We start from the raw sequence: 24796 nt of genomic DNA on the forward strand, positions 1-24796 counted from the left end.
CCGCCGCAGCGAACTTCCCAACGTCTTTGCCCCTTCTCCGACAGCCGGCATACGTCCCTTTTGGTCCTGCCGCAAAGATTGCCGCACGCCTCACGGCACCGCATTCCTCTGCGTGGCACTCGACCGTCCCTTTCAGATTATCGTTGTTCGCTGAGTGGGAACGGCAGCAAGGGATTCGAGTTGCGCAGCAAACACACGCTCCCCTTAAATCTTGTTCCAGGCGACGATATCCATCGACTGCACCTCATCCTCGAAGCCCATGATCATCTCCTCCAGGTCGTCGCCGGACACCTTGTCGTCCTCAATGACGATCAGCTGCTGCAGCTTCTTCACGCCAAACGCAACGGGCACCAGCTTGTGGTCACCCCAGATCAGGCCGTCGCGCTGGATCGCGTGCAGCTTCTGCGCGAGCGCCTCCAGGTCGATCGTGTCGTCCCACGCCTTGATATCGAACAGGATCGACGACTTCGCAATCACATCCGTCTTCGCCTTCTTCTTCTCCGCGTCCTTCGCCTTCTTCGCCTCCAGCGCTGCCTTCTCCTCCTCCGTCGTCTCGCCGAACAGGTCGATGTCGTCCTCCTCCTCGGCGGCAGCGGCAGCGGCAGGAGCCGGGGCGGCGGCCTTCTTTGCGGACTCAGTCGCCTTCTTCTCGGTACCGGCGTTGAGGATCTCATCGCGCTCGGCCTGGTAGTAGGAGGCCATGCGGGCCACCCACTGGATCACGTTCACGTTACTGCCGAACATCTCGTTGAAGATGCGAGCATCCTCGGAGCTAGGGGAGAAGCCCGACACGAACGGCTGCGCGTTCAGACGGCCGTTGACTTCCTTGAGGGTGGACATGGTACTGGAATGCGTTGAAAACGAAAAACAAAGGGAACAAATGCGTAGAGAAAGGGCTATGGAGCGGGAGTGAGGAGCGAGAGAAGTCGAGAGAAACTGTGGTCAGCTGTTTTTTTTTTACCGCGTTCGGGGTACAGTCGTGTGGGGCGCCGGGGCGTCAAGGGAAGATACGACCGTTTGAGGACGTATGAGAGAAGCGATAGTGGCCGTGATTGGAATCGTCCAACGGCATTGATGCATGTCGCACACGTGATAGGGGGTGGGATCAGCCATTGTGTAGATGAGGGGGGAGGCGCACACGACGTTTTGGCGGGGCACAACGTAAAGAGGAATCGATGGTGCCAAAAAAAATATGGAGATAAGTGTGTGGGTACAGAGGTGCAGATGAGTGCTGAGAGACTCACACTTGGGAACTATGTGGCATTATGCAGGGTGGAGAAGACGGACGTGCATACGGCGCCTGTTCTCTTCTTCCTGTTCCACCCCTTCTCTCACTCTAGAGAGAGAGAGCACGCAAGCGCAAGCGCGAGCTAGTGACGCCCTCCGGCACAGAGGCAGGCGTAACGGCCCCGATGAGGGCTGGCCAGCAGCGTCCGCTCTCCACATGCACAGACGGCTGTGGACTGTTTCTTTCTGCTTTTCGCCTCGTAGGTAGATGGGAAGCGCCTGACCACGCGTCAAGAGCGGAGATGCTGGCAACGCACGGTCGTCAAGGAAGAGCTGCCGATGCGGTGTTCTAGACCGAAAATGGGCCATTCCTTGCCGCAAAGCTCTTCAAACGCGCCCAGCGCGCACGTCCAAAAACAAAAAACGACAGCGCCCACTGTCACCCGTACGATACAAGTCTTTGCATCTACCACCACGCTTCGACTGGTGAGGCTCTGTGCGCCATTCTTTTCCACTCCACCACTCCAGAGTCTTCAAGGCGCTAACAGACGTTCGCCAGCGGCACAGATCGCCCTGGCCAGCGCCCGAGAGTATTTTTGCTGCGCCTCCGTCTCCTTCAAGGAGGCCTCGATCTCCTCTAGAGAGCAGACGTGCACAAACACCTCATCCGTCACGTATGTGTGCAATGCCCGCACCCCAAGAGACGCTTTGATGTACGATGCACGCTCACACTCATGTGCCAGGCGCGCCCGTGTCACCTGTCCTTCGCCTGTGCCGGCCTCGTCGGGCGCCTTGTCCTTCCCCTGGTCAACGCCGGCACTTCCTCGGAAACCGTCAACGGTGCAGTTACGGGCGAGCAAGCTAATGATGTTGCCCGCGAGCAGGGCTGTGAGGGCACAAGGCAGGGCGTTGCGAAACTCGCTCGGAGATAAAAAGGTGCACAAGGCCGCATACGGTGTGTGAAGCGCCGTGTTGTAGATCCCGACCCGGTCCACAGCGAGCCGAACATTGGTTTCGTCCCCGCGACGCCACCGAGGAACGTCTGCGAAGACCTGATCGTACATAGCGTGCGTGAGAATGTACTGGTCCCTTGGCAACGACGCGCGCGGCACACGGTTCACATGTCCCGCGGCACTTGTGCCGGAAACCTCTCTCTCCACACCCTCAGTCGCCTCCAACACCGGCGCGCCCCTGGCGCTGGTCGACACAATCAGGTAGTTGCGCTCCAGACCCAGATGGCGTGCCTCATGCTCCGTTAGCTCGCCCAAACCACCCAGGAGGCGCGCGTAAAACTCTGACGTGACACTGACGCCGCGAAAGAAGCCAAAGACCGGGCGGCCCGCGAGACCGGCCACACCCGCGGCGATGCCGATGAGGAAGCCGCTGACGCCGCCCTCGCGAGCACCGCGGATCGGTTTCGTCACAGCGTCCGAGATGCCGCCGCCAACTTCGTGCAGCATCTCGCCAAGGACGCCACGACGCTGCGATGTCGCGAGCACGGCATGTCCGCTGAAATCACTTGAGGAGCTACCACAAGATAGTCGTGGTGCGACTGTAATAGGTGAGGTGCCGGCTAGGTTGCCGATGCTGCGCGCCAGCACCCCGACAGAGTGCAGCGTCGATGATGTGGTAGTGCGCAAGAACTCGCGGGTGTCGGTCCACCGACTCTGACCAGAGGAGTTTGTGACGAGATCCCACACACCGCGGGACCAGCTCCCGAGCAGCGCGCGAGGGTTACCGAGTACATCCATTGAGCCGAGAACCTTGTAGCTCTGGAGCAGCAGCTGCGTGCGGTAGAGGGGCCACAGAAACGACTTTGCGATGCCGAAGAGCGAGTGGCTCCATCGCAGCTCCACCTCCTGTAATCGCACCTCCTTCAGTGAGATCGACAGATCCTCGACAGAGGGGATGAGGTGTTCCGGGATCTGCGCCAGCCCTTTAAAAGGGTTGTAGCGCCAGTGGCCAGAACGGGTGTACGTCACTTCTGCCAGAATAGGAGACACCTGCAGGGCATACACGAAAACGATGTACGCTCGATGGGGCAAGTGCGTCGCCGAGTCAGCCACAGCATCGCCGCGCGTGGAGAAAAGGCTGCCTCGCCGCTCCGCGGCGTGGACAGCCCGCTCGCTAGACGCTGCTGGCGCCCACTCCTCGCCAAGTCGCTCCGCTGTGGCGCGCAGAGTAAAGAGGATGTCGTCGTCAGCGCGCACTACAATGGGTGGCACCGTGACGCGCAATCGCGGCACAGGAAGCAGGACAACGCCATCCGCGGCTGCAGCCTGTCCGGGTCGAGTGAGCTGAATCTCCAACGCAAACCACGAAGGGTCCTTAAAGTGCGGCACGCCTGTCGACGATGTCAACGTCGCCCCTCCCCCGAAAACATCCGGCAATATCGGACTGCTGGCACGCCCTTGCTCAGCCTCAGCACTGGGCTCCACAGTATTTCCTGCCATGGTAGTCGCGGAGCCGCTGCCCGCACGCGGCCCAACCCGAAGGATAACAGGATAGACAGCGTCGACGGTGGTGCAGTCTACCACCTCCAGCAGTGCCAACGATGCGCTCCCCATCAGGTGTCGTTCCGTCAGGGTAGCGCTGCCGTAAAACCCAAGGAGGCGCACAAGAACAACATCGAGCTCCTGCTCCTCGAGGAAGGTCAGAACGTCTTCGTCTGTAGCGATGAGCGGCACCGTGTCGCGATTGGCGCTCTCACCACTACTGGCGCCACGACGCAGCCGCAAACGGCCCCGTGCACCTTGCGCAATGAGACTCTTGCGCGCGAAGGGACCCGCTCTCGGCAGTGTCATCGCAGCAACGTAGACGGTGCAACTGTGCACGTACACCTCCAGCTGCGTGAGCCGGCGTGGCTGAAACAGCATTCGACCCTCCAGTTGGCGGGATGACGCGACCGTCACCGTGTACTGACGCCGTCGGTTGTCGAGGCTCACGTAGACATATGCGTCTGTGCTCCCGACTCGCGCACCGGACGATGGCGCAGCCGCGCACCGCAGCAGGTCCACATCCTGGCTTACGGTGAAGCCTTGGCGCACATTCGAATACAATGTGACCCGTAGCCCTGGTAACTCTAGCACCGGCACCTCCCAGCAGCCATAGCTCATCGTCCCTGCCGCCACCACGTAACTGCAAGGACGCGGCGCGCAGGAGCACAAGGCTGTGGTCACGGTACCCCGCCGTGCCGGTGACGGCGCGACGTCCGAGCCTGTAGTGACAGCGCACTGAGCAAACTGCAAGGTGGTGTTGAGACGATTCACAATTTTCAACGGTGGCGCGGCCTGAAGCGCAACACTTACGCACAAGGAGACGCTCGTCATGCTCGACATCACCGTGAGACAGCGGAAGTGCTCCACCGCCAACGCGACTGCCTCACCCACGCGACGACGCACTGGGTTCATGATGAAACGGGGCTCCTCTGCCTCCGCATCGCTCTCCACTTCGTGAAGGTCGCGCGACACACATGTGTGTTTCAGTACAAGCGGCTGCGTCGCTGTGGCGAGTGAGAGCAACCTCACGGGCGGTGACCACGCGTGCGCCGGAGCGTTGCCACCACTTGTGCAATAACAGAACTGCATCTCTGGCTCCTTTGCTTGTCGACAGAACTCCGTCACCTCCCGCTCCTCGCCAGGAGGGATGAGCGTGACCATCGACAGTGCCGTCGTTGCCCCTTCCGCGTTGCTCGGCGCCGACGCGTCGAACGGCATCGCGAGCAGCGTCCGGTGCGCATGTGTGTTGCGAATGCGACACAGTGAGCTCAGCTGCAGAACCGTCGGCGGCTCTGGTGTCCATAGACACGACAGTGCTTCCGCTGGCACGCACTGCTCTCCAAGGTCCTTTTCGTCCTTCCCATGCAGCGTGACAGCAGATCTCTCACATCGTGCGTCGGGCACAGCGGACACTGTGTAAAAGCGCGTGCAATATGCCAGCTCCTGCGCCGACAGCAATGCTGCCACAACCGGCGTTGTAAGGTAGTAGGCGTCGCTCTCGTGCAGAGATGCGTTGCGCGCCCCAGTGCTTGTTACAGGATTTGTAGCCACCGTGAACCCGACGCGGTCAGCGTGTGGCGCAAATGTGGTCACATACTCGGAGTAGAAGAGAGGCACCTGCTGCTGCGGCAGCACGCAGCCGTGTGCGCCAGCCCCGAGCAGAGGCTGAGGCTGCTCGGCATCCCGGAGATACACTGGCCGCGCCAACGCCGAGCGGAGCAACGCGGCGCACCGCACCACGACGCTTGACGGACCGTGTTGCTCGATGCGAACCGCGCCGCGCGTTGTGTCGCTGCCCTGCTGCAGCCGTATGTACAACGGCGGCGGCTCCTGCAATGAGATCGGCGCGGCGACGGACCACCACTGCATGGAAGGGGGCGAGTTCGGCAGGGTTGTAGACCCGCCCGCGAGCGACGGCACCATCAGCTGAAAGAAGGCGAACACCGTGCCCTGCAGAGCGTCCAGCGTCGTTGGCGTCCACTGAAAGCATGCACCGTTTTCCACATCTGCTGTGGCCACGGCATCGCTGCTTCTGCTTGTAAGGAGGGATAGCTGCGGGGACGACGTGCCTTGAGGCGCCTTTACTGGCGAGCTGACCACTCCATCGCGAGAAGTGCGCAGTCGAAGACGCAGCCGGCAGCCAGTCCAGTTCCAGAGCGTCCACACAGGCCCCACGGCGACTGTGTACTCTCTGGGCGAAAGCCTCCCACTAAAGAGTGGCCCGACCATCCGTGAGCAACGACGCCGCCACGTCAGCTGCACCACTCGCCCGTTTCTGGCGGTATTCTCAGTGGGAGATACGGCAACTTCCGACTGTCGGGCGGGTGCGGAGGCAAATGTGGCATCGTTGACGCCGCCGCCGGCGACATCACCACAGAGCGGCTTCACGGGAATCGTAGTTAGTGGGGAAAGCAGCATCGGAAAGGACAGTGTAAAGGCATCAAGCGCGCGCACACGTTCGCAAAACGCAGGGGCGCGCAACGTTCCGCCGTGGCCGTTGTCGTTTTCGCCGCGGTCCCTCCCAAGTGCATCCATGTTGCCGTAGAGCATGAAGCCAGCAGCCGCTCCGCTCTTCGGCGACACGGCGGCACCGTTTCCTGGCCCGCCGCTCGTTTCGCCGACACCGCCGGCTGCCTGATCAGCCAGCAATGTCATGGCATCCGCCATCATCGCCCATGTCAGCATCTTCGCAGCTGGCGCGTACGCGCCGCCGTCGAGCTCTAGCGTCAGGCATTCCCGAAGAAGAGGCAGGGGGACGTATCGCGCCGAACGCGGCGGCACAGTTAGTCGGGCGCCGTGTGCAGTCACGCTGACGATGCCGGCTGCTGCCGGCGCCGCGGCACTCCCATCTGCGGGGCCGGCGTAGAACACGTTTGCGAGGACTACCGAGCTTGTCAAGTGCACCACCTCCAGCCTGTCGCGAACGCTCTTCCGCACGATCAAGTCCAAGGCTCCCAGCGCAGAAGTGTAGCCCGGAAGTGACACTCGGGCCACAGTACCATCGCCCAAGGCTTCGAGGTTCACAGCAACGCCGTCGCTGCCTTCGTCATCCTTTCGACCGGCAGTAGAGGAGACGTCGCTGGCGGGGGCTGCTACCGGCGTCAACATCACCACTGCACAGGAGGCAGGGATGCTCGTGTGTAAAAGTCGTCCCGGTTCTGCAAGCAGGCGCCACCGCGAGACGCTCCTGAGAGGTGCTCCCGCATGCGGTGCCGACTCCGCGACCTCCATCTCAACACCGCTATCATTCCAGAAGACACGCTTGCCAGCGTCCGTCTCCCGAGCAGAAGTCCGCAGAAGCCGCGCGGCGGTCACTAGAGGCAGCGTCGCGATAACGCTGTCAACCTGGACAGAGACGGACAAAGACCGGCAACCAGGGCTGAAGCGCGTGAATGAGAGGTATAGGTGTGGCTGGGCACTGAACAGCACACGCGCCGCCATCGGTGCCGGCGCTGACGCCACGCTCGACCTCTCCACAGCGTACCGTACAGTCGCCCCCTGGTGTTCGCCTGACTCATCATCGAGCTCGATACTGTCTCGCAGGGACACTGTAGCCTCAGCCGTCAGCGCAACGTCTGAGACGTCCATGTCCGTGGAGCACTGCAGGCGAGCATGGTCCACAAGCAGTATCGCCAGTGCGCTGCCAGCGTCGCTGGTCAGTGTGAGCGCCCACGACGGCACATTCGCCCTCACATCCAACGTAGTGGCACGCCGTGTGGGCCCGCGCGCCAACCCGTCACCTGCAGCTGGAGGGTGCCACGGCCTTCGTGGCGGCGAAGGCGAAAAGGTCTGGCAGAGCACCTGTTGCGCCAGCCTGCCCAGTTCGATTAACATGTGCGCGTGTCCGAGCGGCAACCGCCACAGCGTCGAGCCCCAGTCCAGCATGACCCGGTGTTGGTTTTCGGCTGCTGTGAGACACATCTGGGCTGTGGCGGCGACAGGGGTGTCTGTCAAAGGGCCGCTTTCAGAGAGACACGTGTGCAAAACGATGGTGCATTCGCCCTCGTGCTCGCTGCGCAGTGTGCGCTCCGCGTTTCGCTTCTCCTCGAAACGGTACCGTCCTTTCGCCGCACCCGTCGCCGCAAGACGCCGCGCGCCAGCCGTGAGGGACACCTCGAAGCCAACAGCAACGTCGACTGAGAACATCGTAGACACCGCCCACAGCGAGGTCGTCGGCACTTGGGGCACAGCTGTATCATTCGCAGCGGCGCCGGAGTTGGCTTGCGAGACGCGTGCTGCGGCCTTCTCCACCTGCGCGTCCGTGGCGGCCGTCGAGGGCGAAGCACTCACACCCACAAGTGGAGGAGGCAGGAGGCACAGGGATCGCTCGCCAAGCTCCACATAAGCCTCCAGCACGCACGCGTCTCGCCTCACCGCCTGTGCCTCCTCTCCGACGACAACCCGAACATTCTCGAAGCGCACCGTCATGTCCGGGTCAACGCGTATGGCGGGACAGACTTCTCCGTTCGCACCCACTGGTAAAGAAAGAAAGATAGTTGCCGCGCTGCCTTGAACCTTTTCATCACCCGCACCGCCACCGCGCACGGTGATTACGCTACGCCCAGCAGAGCCGCAGAAGTGTAGCTGGAAGCCGCCTTCACCGCCGAGCCGCAAGTCTTCGCAGAGCTGCCAGTCTGTCGCCACCTCGACCACTCTCACCCGTCCAGCGTGGCGATTCAGCGCGCCAGATGCTGGCAGCACCGCAGTGGCGCTCCCAACGCGCAACACAGTATGTTCCAGGTCGTCGAGTATGTGGGCCGAAGACGCGTCCGCGTTCGCTGCGGAAATACCTGCAACACACGGGTGTAGCGCGTGCTCCATCAGCATCTTGAGAAACCTCATGGATGGGTGTACGTGCAGCGCGTGAAGACGAATCACGAGAGCTGTCGCATCGTCGGCAGCGATGTCCTGCGCTGCGCCACCGTGCTCTTCGCCTCCCGTCGAAAGTGAGAGAGATCGCTGCACCACAGAAAACCCCGCGCGGTTATTGCTGCGGGTGCTGGTAGCTCCGCCAGTGGCGGGCGCGGCGCCGGGAGCGCGATCGCCACTCGGCTCCACCAATGGACGCAACTCCAAGAACGTCGATGGCATCTCCATGGCCTGCTCGTTCAGTGCCTCTGCGGCGTCTGTGACAACTGTTTTACCCACGACACTGCCCACCCACACCTCCGCGTGCGGTCGCCGGTCGTCACCCTCGTTACCGCCACGTCGAGTGCGCAGCTCGGCGCGTACGTCATCCACGCTGATCGAGCAAAGATGCCGCAGCGTCTGCTCTGAGGAGGACATGGCTGCAGACGCCACGACGCAACGCAGCAGCATGCGCGGAACGTTTGCTCGCACGTGCCACAGAGTGCCTGCCCCACAGCAGACCCTGTCGCCAGGCGCCGCACTGTCTTTCGCCGCTCTCGCCTGCGCGTATCGGCGCGGAACCTTTTGTCGCGCCAGCAGCCAAAGCGCGGCCACCGTCTTCTCCAAACTGTCACCAGCGGGCAGGCGAAGACACACGGCATTCTGCTCCGTTGCTGCGGCGGCCGAGAGGGTCACCTCGACTGGGTCCGACGCTGACTGCGAGGAAGAAGAAAGGACGAAGGTCGTTTTCACGTCGTCGAGCAGGGGATGCGCTTTAACCTCTGTCGAGGGGCCGCTGCTATACGTCGCGGAAACTACTGCAGACGACTCCATTCGTACGCCGACAACTGTGCCAACACTGCTGGATTCGATCAGATTTGCCGAGTCTACGCAGTGCAAAACCGCCTGGCGCGCCTCCAAGCACACGACCGGCGCGGCGGAGCAGGTACGCTTACTGTGGGGTGCGAAGCACAGAAGCTCTGCCTTGTGGATCTCCACCTCTGCACGGGGAATCCACGCCGACCATGACGATGCCGCACCACCCGTCGGCGGGTCGCTCTCCGACGCGTGCAGAGGTGTGACTTCCGCACGGGCAGCCAAAGCAGTCACTGTGCCCGTCACCACCTTTGCAATGCGGAAGGCGCACAGGGCCCAGCTGTGATTGTCGCCATTCATGATCGACACAAATGGCGTACGGTACTGCACTAAGAGGCGCTGCTTTTGAGCACGCGTGACCACTAGCACCGGCGACACTGTCCGAGCGAGAACTATGGGCGCCGTCCCGTAGGCAGCGCCAGGTTGCGGCAACATCGAATACATGCATACCTCTTCACAGCGCAGCTCCAGCGCCGCCGCTGCGTCTAGGCCTACCCCCACGTCCGTTGGAGAGAACGTAGTGTGTGCTTGCTGGGCACACACACGGGCGGCGGGGGCAAGCACCAACTCGGTGTGGCGGACCTCCACATTGATTTGCTGCAACCAACATCGTTTACATCCCCCTTCACTTCCCATCGCCAGCTCTGGCTTGCGTGTCGCCTCCGGTGGACACGTCGAAGATTGTCTCATGCAGGTTACGGCGCTCTCCCACCTCTGCTTCAACGCGCGGTATGCTTTCCACCAGCACACCATTGAGGCTGCGGTTAGCGAGCTTGCGTGGATCACAACCCGCCCCGCGTTGATGTCCAGCAGCGCCTCAGCAGAGGCGTAGTCAGCCACCATTGCGTCCGCCATGCCGCCCTGAGCAACCGCAGAAACGTGCAACAGAAGGTTGCCGGCCCCGTCGTGGACGTGCACCGGCGCCGACCGCAGGCGGAAGAGCGTGTGCGTCCCCCCAACCACTGCTTTCTCGTTATCAATGCGGCCATCGCACTCAGTCATCGTTTCGTTATACCCTCCGTCCCGTTGAACTATGCCGAAGACGGTCGTTGGCTCCGCTGCCTCCTCGCCAGCCTCTCTGTCCACCTGCACGGTGATGGCACCGCCCACAGAAACGCACAGAGCACAGTCGTTTGTCAGCGCGGAGGCGGCCTTCTCGCCAACCGTCGCCGCGGCTGTGTCCATGATCAACTCCAAACGCCGCCCAGAGAGGCCCAGCTCGAATTCATACCAGGTAATCAGCCCATGGCGCTGCCTCGCACCGGGACGCCACCAGCCGGCGTGTCTGCTCGTGGTGCCTGCGGTCACTGCAGCTGCAACGCTCGACTCGCATGTGCGCCGTGTCTGCCGCCACAACGCGACCAGCCGCGCTGCAGCGGATATCAGTGTGAAAATAGTGGACAGACGAACCTGCACGGAAGCCGCATCATGCCCCGGCGCCGTGCCGACGGCGCCATCGCTCTCGGCGCCCACATCGACGTGGAGACTCGCCAAAACGTGATAGTGCAGGCCGTTGAGCGCCGTCAGCGCTGTCGGCGCCATCTGAAAACCGTTGGCCGTGCTGCTGTGCCGCCAGCGCAGCGCCGATTCGTCAGCCGAGGAGGACAGCTCAAGCCCATCGTCCGTAGCTGTGGCTCCCTTGCCACGCACGCAGATGATGCTGCGCTTCAGAGGGAGCGACACTTTTATGCGCACATCTGGAAGCGTCCGCCACGCTTGCGTGTCGCTGTTGGTAGAGACGACGACGCCCTGAACGACCAGCTGCGGGATCATGTGCCATATCTGCACTCGCCAACCACGACTCAGCCCGTCGCCAATGAGCGACGCGGGCATTCGGGTGTTCGTGAGAACGCTCTGCAGCTGGACACTCGTTGTCAGCCGAGCTGACCTGATGGCAACGCTCCAGGAAACGGGGCCACAGCCAGCATCGCAACTCGCCGCCGGCTCACCTGGAGGTATAGCCTCTGCAGACAGCCGCACCTCTACATCCGTAAGCTCCGCCTCAATACCTATGTACGTAAGCGCCGGCGACTCGGCATCTCTGCCATCACGCGGCGCAGCGTGGGCGTGCGGCTTCATTCCTTCAATGGATTGCGTCTCCATCACCTGCCGCACCACCTCGCGCGCAAGGGAGAACAGTAGGACAGCAGGGATGTCGAGAAGCATGCGCTGCAGCCGCACCTGCACCACAGACGTGCGGTGTAAGGTAAGATCCGTTACTTGGTAGCAGCGCCCGTACCGAAGCGATCTCAAACTGCTGGCGTCAGAGAAGCAAACAAGGCCAAGAGAGATGCAGGCCTCGCTACTACGCGCCGGTAGCAGCGGCGGCTTCGAAGCGGGTGTCACCGTCGCAGCGGTAGCCTGCCTCCAGAAACTGCTCTTTACGACGGGGGCAGCAGATGCCGTGGAAGGAGCTTCGGCAGACTGTCGACGAAGTACGGAGGCGTAGCTGGACCCGGACGAGAGCTGTGACTCTAGGCCCGCGGCGCCATCAGACTCCCCTGAGACACACAGGAGCAGCAGCTCCGGGCAGTGGGGAACCTCCAAGACAAACTTGTCGTAAAGGCGCCCCGCGTTGTTCACGTGCGCACGGCCGCCTTCCTGCAGAGCGGGCAGAGGCGACGCTGTCAGCCTGGCCTCGGGCACAGTGAGTCGGCACAATGGCTGTCGGTCGCCGTTAGCGCAGTCAACGGTGCAAAAACTGACCTCCGTGTGCGTGATCTCGACGGTTCCGTGAAGCCGCCGCGAGCGACGCTGCCGCGACGCGAGGTGTCTCTCTCTTGTCGGCGACGCCCCCTTGTCCCCGTCCATGTACTCGCCCCGGCTCGTCCCGCGATGATCGCCGAAGGCGCTGCTGCCTTGTCCACTGGCGCCTTCGTTTCCGTGCTGGCCTGCCTCGCCAAACCTTGCGATAGTGCCGGCACTTCCGCTTTTGCCTGGTGTGCGTGCCGCACTGCTTTGGCGACTGCCCTGTGTCGAGCAGACGCCGGCAAATATGCTGTACAGCAGCAGCCACCACTTGATGTGTGGCACTCTGAAGTGGGCGTGTCGCACCGCCGCAGCGACCTTGACGACCGCGGCGTCATTCCTCGCATCGTCGTCCACTTCGCTCGACGCTCGGCCAGCACGCCGCTCGAGAAACGCCATACCCACCAAGTCAATCGTCAGAAGGACGTGTGTGCTTGTTGTCTCCGTCACATCGGCGTCTCCAGTGGAGTTCTCCAGCTTCTCTTCTCTCGCCACCAGTTCCAGGCCGCTCAACTGACCGTTCTTTACCGGTGATGTGGACCAGCACCCGCCCGCGGCGGAGTATAGTTGCCCGCCGCGGCGCAGTCCTACCTCGTAGCTGACGCGGCGCGTTGACGGCAGTCGCGGCGGCGGCGCTGCAGGAGCGATGGATTCGCTTTCGTCTTCCTCGGTTGTCCGCGGCATCCTTGACTGGCGCGCGTTCCTGTCGTGTGCAACGTAGTCATCTGTGTCGATCAGGATAGACACCGCAGGAATAGTGAGCAGCAGCGTTACCGACGGCGACAAAGCGGCTTGCTGGTGCGACGGCGCTTCCGCACCGTGGTATAACGACGAAAGTGGCTTGGGCCCTCCCATTGGAAAGGTGACAGTTGCTGGGGGCGTCGACGTACGCTGCAGATGGTCACCGCCGACCCTCGGCGTACGCCTGGTTGAGTGGATAGGAAGCCGGGTCACGTTATATAAGAAGAAGCGGACAAGGCTGCGACATTGCTGCGCGCTCATGCGAATCGTCACGTCAGAGGGCCGGCTTGCAGTGCTACTGGCTGCTTCGTGTACAGATGCCGTGCCCTGTGGATAGGGCGCGCATGCGGGGTGCACTCCCACCAGAAAAGCCCAGTCATCGGGCGCGCCGCGCTGATACGCGTAGCCGGTAAGATCCTCCTTTGGAACAAGCAGCACGCCCCTATGGGCGCGCAACTTCACATCGGGAAGAAAGACATCGCGCGACGGTGCGGACAACACATCCAGCAGCTGCACGCGATTTGTGTCGACGGAGGCGTGCGTCTGTGTCTCCAACGTGGCTGACGCACCAGGCGACGCTGACGTGATCTGCTGCAGCATGCACACGATCTGCTCAACATGGACCACACAGAAGGTGCTCGGTTTAGTCATGTCAATCGGCACTGCTGCATCTGTCGCGAGAACAACATCCAGGTCCGATATCGTGGCCTCCACCGAGAGCGGCAACGGCGTCGTCGCCTCCCGGGACGCACGAGCGCCGCCGACCACCCTGGATCGGGGGGTGCCATCTGCAAAGCAGGGCGCGTGGGTATACCCGTGGCGCAGCAACGGTGAGCGAGCCAGCTCGTCGAGACGCACGATTCGCTCATCTGCTTTTATGGCTGCCGCGTAGAAGTAGAGGAACGGGCAGTAGACGTGAATCGCACCGCCCACCAATGTGGCGCGACACGTCGTGGACGGCGGCACCCCCGGTCGCGGTAATGTCGACGTGTCGGTGTCTCCGACGCATGAGCCGGGAAGCGTGACGTCGACCACACAGTGTAGGGCATGTGCAGTGCCATCACCAGTGCAGGCAGCCCACGGGTACGCCGAAATCAGACTGCGCACTTCGGGGTCCCCGCCAATGTAATCGGCGATCTGCATCGCCTCCGGGACGCTGAAGCGGAGATGCACATGCTTTCCACCCCGACCTGTGCCGCCTGTCAAGGGCTCAAGAGTGCAGAGGGCATCCTCTATCGTGGTAGTCACCTCCACGTACGGCGCATCCACGACGTCGTCTGTGCTCAGGGGGGTCTGAAATCGGGCAGTGTGCGCGCGCACGCTGATCGGGAGCACACCGAAGAAGCGACTTTGCGGCATCTCAGAGTCCGCGGCCTCGCTGCGCAACGCCCCTGTCAGGACATAGGGTGCCGCCTGCGGAGGCAGCTTGATAGACCGCATGGTGCACATAGTGCCGATTAACACTTCCAACAGTTCGACCAGGACAATGTCGCAGAACGCCGACACGGTTTGGATCGTGAGCGCCGCCTCAGGCTTCCTGGGCGCCGTGCAGGTCTGGACAAGCGTCAAGTGCTCGATGGTGAGCAACTTCCGCCCCGCGGTGGTGGTCATGGTAATGTCCGGGATGGAGAGAAGGAGCCGAGGGCACACTTTTTCCCTTGCCGGGCACAGCGGTAGCGGGTCGTAGCTGCTTCGCTCTACGGCATGCCACTGACTGTCGGCAAAGTTGCAGATTAGCTCAATCGCGCGCGGCTCCTCTGCACCGAGCGCAGAAAGCGCCTCGCGGTACGGTTCCGTGGTAGGTGGCAAGTGCTCGGGGGCTACCAGCACCAACTCGCCGAGATCCACGTTCGCCTCAGAGCGAATAAGAAGACGCGCCACGCACACGCCGACAGTACAAACTCGGCCGCCGAAGACACCAGTAGCGAGCTTGCCTCTTGAGATAGCATGGGCAGCCGTCGTCGCCGAGCTCCGTGCGATGAAGAGCGGGGCGGAAAGAGCAGATAGGATGTGACGCGCGCAGTCCAGTGGCACTTCCCGAAGGACGGGCGGCGATTCGCTGTCTGCTCGTAGCTCCACACAAGTCGAGGTTGCCAACCGCCACGGAGCAGCAGCTCCTCGCGTGCCGGACCACCTGCATTCTGCCTGCCGGAGTTCGGCCGTCAGAGCGCGCACAGCCTGCCCATGTGCGTCAGCGGCGGCCAACACTGTCGGCTTCAGCAGCGCATCGTTCACTAGCGCAAACGCACAGGGGTCAGCGACGGCGTCGATACCCTTGTTGAGCAGCACCGTGAGCTCCTTGGGATTTAGACGCACCTCACCAGCGACAAATGAGAGCAGTTCAAGCTGCCGGCTGGAAGTGGGAGTATGTGTGTTGTGGCCGTTTTGGCAAAACACGCGGACGGCCTTGCTTTGGTCGCCGATGCAAAGGCAGTACTCGTTCTCGGTCCCCTTGTACCGCTTCGTCGGAGGTGCAACGGTCCACAGCCGCGTGGTGGACACTGACAGCACAAGGCAAGTCTCGTTCTTCAAGAAGCAGCGCTCTGTTGCGACACGCGCGAACATGTCCGGACTGGCACTAGGCGAGGAGCACGAAGAGTCCGTGTATTCCTCCCCGTCGGTGTCCCCTTCAACCGCAAAGCTCTGAATGCTGTCCGTTGTGCGAAGCCACAGTGCAGCGGGCGCGGCATCGCCGCTTTGCAGGGTTGCCTCATCGCGTGGCCTCCCGTCACCCGCGTCGCCATCGCCGGACGCGATTTCAGTAGATAACTGCCGCTGCGACTCGCCGCACTTCAAGGTGCTGTCGCAGGGCACTGTGCCCGCGAGCGACCCCGGTAGTGCAGCTGAGGAGAAGGCCGACGGCTGACGGCTGAATATTTCCAAGTCAGTGCACTCGATATCACGCGCGAAAAGAGGAACGCAAACGTCGAGGGACTGGATGGTCACGTTAAGCACGCGTGGCGCCGGCGACGCACGTGGTACAGTCGTCCCCGTCGCCATCTGTGAGGATTGGCCACGAGGAGTCGACGTGCACGAGCTCGACGCCGACATCCGACTACCGACGGAGGCAGTGCCATGCAGATCGCTTTGCGCGCTCTCCGCCAACGCGGGCATCGCACCAGGAGACGCCTCGGGGACGCCACTGACGTAGAACGCCCGTTGAACCGCCCGAAACCAGTGCACGAAGGCGGAAACCTCCGCGTACCACCAGGCCCACTCGTGAGTCGGTTGACAAATCACCAGCTGCGGAGCCACCCAAACGCGTATGTGGGTGCGCTGCGCGTTGCGCTTCACTACAACGTAGTCCTCCCTGAACTGCTCTTTTGACTGCAAAAGGACTGAGCGCAACGCGCCCTCAAAGGTAAGCGATGCGGAGCCAAGAAAAAAGGACAGGGACGCCTTTTCTGGCCGGTCGTCGGGAATGGTGGTGTAGAAGAGCTCCATCGCGCGTAGTTGGGCAACGAAACGCTGCTCAACACGCTGCAGCGGGGTAGCGGACGGCGTCGCTGGCACACTGCTATCGTATGTCAGAGGCCAGTAGATAGGATCGATGCGGACGATAAGCTTCGGAAAAAGCGCACGCAACGTGAAGTACAACCTGTTCTCCGCTGCCAGCTCGGGTAGGCGGTTTTGTGGTGCCCTCGGGTGCGCCAAGCGAGCGTAGTGCGGGGAGGTATAGCGTCGCCCAAGGTCCCACTCCAGCGCCACCAAGTCGCGAAAGCAAAAGCCTCTGTACGTGGGCACCGATATCACGCCCACGCCGTCGCGAGACGCGATGGAAGCCAACGATTTCCTCGACAGAGTTGCAGTATCATTCTTGCGTGTGGACCTGCCAAAAAGCCAATCCCACAGAAACGATGTCGGTCTGCCGCCCCCGTCGTTCCCGCTTGAGCTCAGTAAGCCGCTTTTGATGCGCTGGCGGGCCTCTTCAATGTAGTCCTGCTGCCGCGCATAGCTCTCTTGCTCTACAACGAGCTGTGCATGAGAAAGGCACCGCAGATAAATAACTTGCCACAATGACAGCTGCCGCTCCATCGACTTCAACCGCTTCTCCTCCAATGCGCTCAAGGGCGGGGCCCAGATGACCCCCTTGGCGCGCTTCCAGTACTCGGTGTAGACTCTACGCAGCTGCCCGAATTGCACCATCGCCTCCACTACTTCGCACCGTTTCCATTCGTGCAAGCCGAAGATCTGCCGATGCTGCCGTACATCGTCCAGCACGCACCGTAACGCGAACCACCACCTCTGCTGCGCCGATGGTCGCCAGGCGGTCGCAGCATCCTGTGACAGACTCACACTATTCGGCTCCGACGCCTGACGAAGGACACGGGTATGCGTTGCATGTCCCCCGGTGGGCCGCAGCAGATGCAGACGCTTTCGATATCGCGCGCAAGGCAGGCTTTGCTGATAGTTACGCCACATGGACTCGAGCACCTGCACGACACCAAAGCACACGTCGACTTCGATGCTGTCAGCAGTCGTCACCCTCAGCTCTGTGGAGCTCGCCGACAGTATCGGCATCTCCTCCACAATCGCGTTTTTGGACACACACCCGGGCGGTACCAACTTTGCCTGCAGCTGGAGTGTCTGGACACGCAGTATTGCCGCGGAGAGCGCCCAGCGCGACGCGTACGTGTCGTATGCAGCCGCGCAAGACGCTGGCTCACTTGCAGCGCTGGACGCCGGACCGTTTCCGCTCTCTCTTGCGCTACCGAATACCCCGCGAGGACTCTGTCGGATAGCGTGAACGCTGACAACTACCTCTGACAGTGCAATCTTCTTGCACAGCGGCGTGAGAAGTTCCTTGTTGAACACATCCTTGAACTTCTCGTCGGCCGTGGTCAGCTGCACCTGCTTTACAAAGACGCAGAACGCAGACGCGCAGGAGGGGTGCAGGCCCTCGTAGTCGAACTCACAGCGCATGGAAACGTCCTGCAAGTTCACCCTTACGTTGCGCACTGCAATCTGGCTCAGGCGGTCAAAATCCCACAGCCAGCTAAACCATGACGCACCAGATGCGCGGCTCGTGCCCGCAATTGCGGGCCCATCTCCTCGTTTCACATGTCTCGATTCCATGCTCGCTGTCATATTTGACGATGTCTCACTCACCGTTTCCTCTGCCCCTTCGCGAGAAAGGCGATGACGCTCCTTTTCGTACCGCTCGAGCTGCCGTTGCTTGATTGCCTGCTCCCGCTCCTGCTCTTCCCGTGCATTAAAAGGACGCGCGCGTAGAGGACCTAGGACCAGCTCAACCCCTGCAACGTCCACCCGCACCGGCTCACTCTCCAGCGAAGCCCATGGTACGGTGATAGCCAGCTGTCGAATAACGCCCTTCACGACCGTGAAGGGCGCAAGTAGCATACGCATAGAAAGGGTTGAGCTAGACGAGCCGCCCTCGTGCGACTTTGATGAACCGCTAGGCGTGCCGGCTGCTGCTGATGCGGACGCGCCCGCGTCTTTTGTCTCAACGCCGCTGCGCTCGCCGTGCAAAAGCGCGGCAATGCGCTCTATGGCGTCACTGCGAAGCTCCACATTATTCAGCACTACGTTGCCGGACCACAGCGAAATCTGCAATTGACTTGCGTTTACATTTTTGATAAAGCGGCTCAGATGCCTCGCCAGCAGCTCTGCAACGTGGCCCTCGAGCATCTTCTCTCGCTTATGCACCGCACCTCGTGTGTGTGTGTGTGTGTGTACGTGTGTATGCTTGTCAGACTCGGGTAACCACAAAAATGGTGGCAAGTTTCGCTTAGATGGAGGGAGAAAATGGGTGGGGAGGGGGGGGTGACAGGAACAGCAGCAGCAGCAGAACAGCAAACGAAACAGAAAAAAGGGGGAATGGAAGAACTCGCCAACGAGAGGCGAGACGCCGTGAGCACGAGAGTGCGTATGCGTGTGTGCGATTATTGGGCAACTGCGTGTTTTCGCTCGATCCTGCTCGTCCTTCGTGCGCAGCCACAGGCACGAGGGTGGAGAAGGCTGGCGCACACACGCTCTCAAGATAAAAAAACGATAGAGAAGACTCACTGAGCTCACCACGACGCAGATAACGCACACGGCCGAAGTGACAGCGACGTAGGGTGTCAGATGGGCAGATAGAGACAAGAGCACAGTAGCAAAAAAGGCGATAAGGACCGAGGAAGAACAGCAACAACAGCAACCCAAACAGAAAACGAAAGTGGCGAGGAACAACACACCAAAAAAAAAAACAAGAAACCGAAAAAAAAAACTAAAACAAGAAGAGGGAGGGAGAAAACGGAGGTTGGCAACAGCGAGGGTCACCCACGCACTTCCATCACAATCAGACACTCTAGTTGGCGACTACTGGCGCGCGAGCAAGGAAAAATTATTATATATATATATATATATATAATTAGGTATACCAATCAGAGAGGGAGAGAGCGCGGCAGCGTCTGAAAGACACAGATATACGAGCGGAGACCGAGTGCCACGAGCAAGACCACAATGCACCGATGTACAAGCGCAGCAGCGACAAAGCTGTAATAAATGAAACGCGGAAACGGAGGAGGGAGGGGTGCAGGGAGACCGTTGACGACGAACGCCCCACGTATACGTCGAGGTAGCGTCGCTGTCTCTCGTAGCCCTCTTTCCTCTACAAGGAGACGGCCCCACCCTACCTATTGTGAGTGGTGCCTCACCCCTCCACAAAACGAGAGGAATAATGTGAAAGGGAGCGCCTGCACTGTTGCAGTTGTTTATTCCTCTACCACTAACTATGATGACCTTGCCCCTTTTGAAGACAGCGCATTCGCGACGTATGTCGTAGAGTGGTAGGCTGTGCAGCCGAAAGAAAGACCGTCTCACGACCCTTGAGAGTTTTCTCTTCTTTCGTTCCTCTTCGTGCGGTGGTGGTGGGTGTGTGTATACGCGTCGAACGTACGGGCGTGAGCGAGAGCGCTTGCGTCGAATATCCGCGCGCGGTTCCGTCGGGAGTGTGCATCAGACCGGGAAAGCAAAGACACGGGAGGTGGTGGTGGATGACGTTGAGAAAGGGGAAAGGGAAAAGACGATGGTATGCATTGCGCGCTTGCGGGGCGCCGTCATGTGCTCTGCAACTATCACTGCGCACACAAGCGGTCTTCGGGGCGTCTTCGCACCACAAGTCGGCAAACGATGAGACCAATACCTCTCCTTTCGCTGCATAAAGGTGCCTCGGCACCGAGGTGGAAAGAAGGGGAGGTGTGTGTGTGTGTGTGTGTGTGTGTGTGGTGGGGGGGAGAGGAGGGGGAGGGGCTCAAGCAAAAAAAGTGCTGAGACGAAGCGGCCGTGGGCCCAACGTCTGTTCAGTGTTGTCCTCACACCCACCAGCAGCAGAGATGGGAGGGCCACTTCCAGATGTGGCAGAAAGAGGTAGCTCTGCTTCACTGCAGTTTGTCCGCACAACAACGTAAGGCAGTACTTCTTACTCGTCGATTTCAAGCCCAAATATGGCACGCGGCTTCTCCCCCCCCCTCCGCGACCCCCACGAGCGTAGCTGCAGTGCGCACCCGAAAACGTAGTCTACATCCTGCGGGAAAGGAGGGACGCAACCAGCTCACAGATACGGTCTCCTATTCCGCCACGTGGGCCTCTAAGACCACTTATTCTTGGTCAGAAGGAGCGAGGAAAGCACCCCCTTGAAGTTCTCCATGGTGACGCGTCCTGCTGCGTCACCTGCGCCAGCAATCGCAGCCTCCTGCTCTGCTGTAAGACCGCCCCCACCGGTGCTCCCGGTGCCCGCCGAGGAGGCTGTCGCAAGGTTTCGGCACGTATTACGCAGTTGCGCGACCGTGATCCACCGCTGCGCCGTCACATCAATCATCTCAAACATCGTCTCGAGATCCCGCTCCGTGAAGAGCGACGAGGAGACTTTTTCCTCGCGAATCCTGCGTACCTCTTCGGCGAGAAAGGCACGCGGGTCATCAGGGCGGTGGTAGAGGACAAGTTGCAGCAGATGCCCAAAGAGCTCATTCAGCTTGTGCTCCTGAATGTACCGGTGTGTGTGCTGCACAGGATCGACCACGTGGCCAGCCGAGTCGTCGGATGCGACAGCTGACATGGGACACTAGAGGGAGACAAAGAAAAGAGAATGGGGAGCGAGTGGACACCACTCCGGCACTTCGTTACAGGCCGTGGTAGGTTGGGTCGAAAGGCCACAGAGGTTAGGAAAGAGTTCAAGTAGCGTTTCCCAGCGGAAACGGCAGCGAGACGCTGGAGGAAGTAATACTGCGCACGGGGTGAAACGCGTGTTTCAATTTCGCTCGTTGCTGCTTATCAGCACAACCGTGCACAAAAAGGTTTTGCATTCAGCCACCTCACATCGTGGGCAGCCGACCACCAAACAAAGCGGTGACTTTCATTCGCGCATCATCGACGCAATACGGGCTTTTGCGCGCATACCCTTGGCTCTTCTACAGTCGGCAGCGAAGGTGAGAGTGGTTAAACAGCTTAGGCATTCTACCGTTATCCTCTTTGTGGTCTTACGCTGCACTCCATGAAGAAGGCAGTGGTGAGTCGATGGGGCAACGCAGATGGAGAGCCGTGAGTGACGTGGTCACTACTGAAAACTGCGTTGCGAAGCAATTATACACACACACGCACACATATATATGTGCACGCAGGGGCCGAAAGATCAGAGAGTCTCCTATGGAACGCGGAATTCCCGGGAACAGAAAGCAACAAAGAAAACGGGAGGAGGGGAGGGAGGAGAGGAGCCGCGCCGGGTTCGTGCGACGTGCTACCCTTCGGCCGTTCGTATTCGCTCTATTGTTCAACATCAAGAACAGAGGTGGAAACAAAAAGAAAAAATGGTTTACCCCGTTTGTTTTGCCTGCACTCCTCTCTCCGATGTTTCGGGAAGGAGAGAGGGAGGGCAGTCGATGGACGTGAACAAACCATCGGAGCGCGGGGCACTGAAAAGGGAGTGATCTGACACGCGAGAACAGAAATGGAACGCCGCCGCAGCAGCAGCGTCAACATCTGCAGGGCGTGCACACACACGCAAACGCCTTTTTGCCTACGCTGAAGAGAACGAGAATGGGAGAGAAAAAAGTGAGGATATGCCAGTAGAGTGCAAGTGCGCGTCGAGCACCCATGGCACACACACACACACGTAGACATGCAGACTGACAAGGAGTTGAACGGCATAGAATAGCGTAGGGGTAGGGCAAAAAGGGAGAGCCGAGTGGCAATCTCACAGAGTGCTGATGTGCCCACCACGCCGCCGCTGCTCCATTCGCTGCCGCGTCAACTCCGACTTTAAGTGGCTCAGACGACGCTGTATCGCCAGTTTCTCAGCGATGGTGTCTCGCTCGGCGGACTCCTCCGTCGACACTGTGGTGATGTCGTCGAGCAGCTTGTACTTGGAGCGGGTGGTTGTGGCGAGTAAGGCTGTGTAGACGGCACTGCTGAGGAGTGAGTGACGTGCGCTGGCGTGTGAACGCGAAGGCGACGACGACACTCGGTTCGTCAGGGACGGTATCACGCGGTGCCGAAATGGAGAAAAGATGGGCATCTTCCCTGAGAAGGCAGAGCTGAGCGAGGTGTCGCGTTCGGCAGACGACGAGCGCAGCCGTGCACTCCAAGCCTCAGTTGACGAGGTAGTCTCGGCCGAGGTAACCCGCCTCGGGTATGAGCATTCGCGAGATTTGCTCTGCGTGCATCCCGTGTGGGGGCTATCTCGGTGCGAGCACACACTGGGGACGATGAAGTCCCGCCGGCTCGGCCACGACTTGTCGTCGGAGAGCGGTTGCGGGGACGGGCAGCTCTCGCGCGGCGGGGTGGTGATGAGGCGCGCAAACGGCGCAAATGGACGAATAGGAGCGGTATCGGTTGACGACGGGGAACCGCCTGTCGTGCGCCGGAGTGATGCGTGGACACCGTGACGCCGGACCATGCCATGTGAAGCAGTGGGGAGGCCGGTTGACGACGAGATTGCAGTGGGCAAAAACGTTTGCATTTCCACCAATGATGGCAATCGTGCCCTCTCTGGCGTCGAGGTATTCGAGGAAAGACATCCACCATCCTGCGCCAGGGCCGACATGCATGGCGGATGCAAAGCCGGGAGAGGGGAAAGGTGCTGCCCCTGTACATGCTCAGGGCTTGTGCCGCGGATAGCGTCCGCCGCGGTGTCAAGCGGCGATACATAGATGGAAGATGCCGTGTCGTTGGGGAAGAGTCGCCTGGCTGCCTGGGTATCGTTTATCGGGTGATACCGAAGTGAGGACACTTCAGCCGCAGAACGCTGTTCGCTATGTTGCGGCGCGGGCTCACTCTTGGCATTATTCATCGGCGCAGCCCCGACCGCGTGCGATGGCGGGCTGCCCCGCACTGAGAAGGCCGTAGAGGCGTGGTTGGGCACCGGGGACTCTGAAAAAGCGGTTGTCATGACGGCGGACGTCGTGGAGGGAAAGCGTCGCTGGGACGCCATCCGGCCAACCTGCGCAGGCTGCCCGGCCTTGTCAGCATGGACGGAGGCGCTTGAGCAAGACGCTGCGTTGGGGGTCTCTGCACGGGACGTGGTTGCGTACCTCGTCGAGCGAGCGTCCCCGAGCGTGGTAGCATCAACAGCCGCGGCGGCCTTGTTAACGTCGTTAGCGGCACGGGGCGCAAAGGTGAAAGGTGCGGCAGCGGACTGGGCTGCCGGCGCTGAGGCCCCTGTTGGAGAGGTCGAGGTGCGCGTCGGCGCCAGCGGGCCGGGTGGTGGTGGTGGGAACGTGGGCAGCGTGTGGCCCAGGCACGGACGTTCCACGCCATTGCATGCGGGTTCGGCGAGAGCAACAGGCAGAGGCGCAGGTACGATTGATGCGCTCACCACCGATGCCGCTGCGCCGATGGCGCGCGCCTCTCGCGCAAGGCGGCGCGAGCGCAAAGCGGCCAGCCGCGCCTCCAGTGATAGCGGTGCTGCATGCCCTGACGATGTGGTCACAGCACACACATGCTCACTGTCGCTCGTGGCGCCTGGCGCGTGAAAGCCGATTACGCGGATCGAGCCTGCGCTGCCGCGTCGCGGGTCACCTCTCTGCGTTGGCGCAAGTGTATCAGCTGCCTTCGCACTCTCGTGCGCTGGCTCAGAAAACGGTTCTTGGTCGCGGTTAGGTCTGGGGGCCGGCGCACTGGCATCTCGGTCGACTGTGCTGTCGGCCATTCTAGAAGATAACATGCTGGTGGGTGCGCTGAGCGCGACTATGATCAGTTTCAAGTGCGAGGGCGGGTGCTGCTGTTTCCATCTTCAAATGCGCCTGCTACTTCCTGCAAGAGCGGAGACAGGGAAGAGAGAATGTCGCAGAAGCCCAAAACCGGCAGTTGCACAGGGCGCATTCCATGGCAACTAACAGTAGCATACGCGAGGCTGACGTAGAGGTGAAGCATGGCAGCTAGGAGGTCGAATACTGCGGCCCGGCTGTCGACGGGAAACGGCCGAAATATGGCAAAGGTGATGGGCGGCTCATGAAGTAGTGCTGTTAGGCGTAGCCGCCTCGCGAGCACTTCACTGCAGAAGGTTGGGACTCTTTTTTTGTTTTCGAAACGCTTGTCCGCGTCGGACCACAACACAGGCAGCAGGGAGAATCGGATAGAAAGAGGGAAGGGAGGGAAAGAGGAGGGAGAGAGAGGGGGGGAGGCAGGCGAAGAGGGGGAGCAGGAAACAACAAAAAGCCGAACGCCCCCAACGCGAAAAAAAAAAGAGCTTCCGCACACACACACACACACACAAAGAAGGAAACTACCTCCCTCCCCCTCGAACAGCCCACACACATACAAAAAAAAATAGCGCACAAAAGAGGCACACCTACATGCATACGCATGCGCATTTCACGTAAATGTTCCAGTCATTTACATAAGGGAGATGACTCCTCCTG

The 24796-nt window shown here is 60.8% G+C and overlaps 4 protein-coding genes across 4 annotated transcripts; all 4 read right to left on the reverse strand.

Annotated features, from left to right (window-relative positions):
• Nucleotides 1-204: 204 nt before the first annotated feature.
• Nucleotides 205-840, reverse strand: LINJ_36_1490 (putative translation elongation factor 1-beta; the record flags this gene model as incomplete). The annotated part of the gene is made up of 1 exon (XM_001469694.1): nt 205-840. One exon carries the CDS (start codon nt 838-840, stop codon nt 205-207), a length of 636 nt encoding a protein of 211 aa, XP_001469731.1.
• A 920-nt stretch (nt 841-1760) lies between these two features.
• LINJ_36_1500 (conserved hypothetical protein) lies at nt 1761-18587 on the reverse strand (the record flags this gene model as incomplete). Its single annotated transcript, XM_001469695.2, has 1 exon — nt 1761-18587. One exon carries the CDS (start codon nt 18585-18587, stop codon nt 1761-1763), a length of 16827 nt encoding a protein of 5608 aa, XP_001469732.2.
• Nucleotides 18588-20529: 1942 nt separating this feature from the next.
• LINJ_36_1510 (conserved hypothetical protein) lies at nt 20530-20997 on the reverse strand (the record flags this gene model as incomplete). Its single annotated transcript, XM_001469696.1, has 1 exon — nt 20530-20997. One exon carries the CDS (start codon nt 20995-20997, stop codon nt 20530-20532), a length of 468 nt encoding a protein of 155 aa, XP_001469733.1.
• A 1134-nt stretch (nt 20998-22131) lies between these two features.
• Nucleotides 22132-24099, reverse strand: LINJ_36_1520 (conserved hypothetical protein; the record flags this gene model as incomplete). Its single annotated transcript, XM_001469697.1, has 1 exon — nt 22132-24099. The coding sequence occupies one exon, from the start codon at nt 24097-24099 to the stop codon at nt 22132-22134; it is 1968 nt and encodes a 655-aa protein (XP_001469734.1).
• Between the last annotated feature and the right edge of the window lie 697 nt (nt 24100-24796).

This window comes from Leishmania infantum, chromosome 36 (assembly GCF_000002875.2).
Source record: "Leishmania infantum JPCM5 genome chromosome 36".
Taxonomy (NCBI): Eukaryota; Euglenozoa; class Kinetoplastea; order Trypanosomatida; family Trypanosomatidae; genus Leishmania; species Leishmania infantum.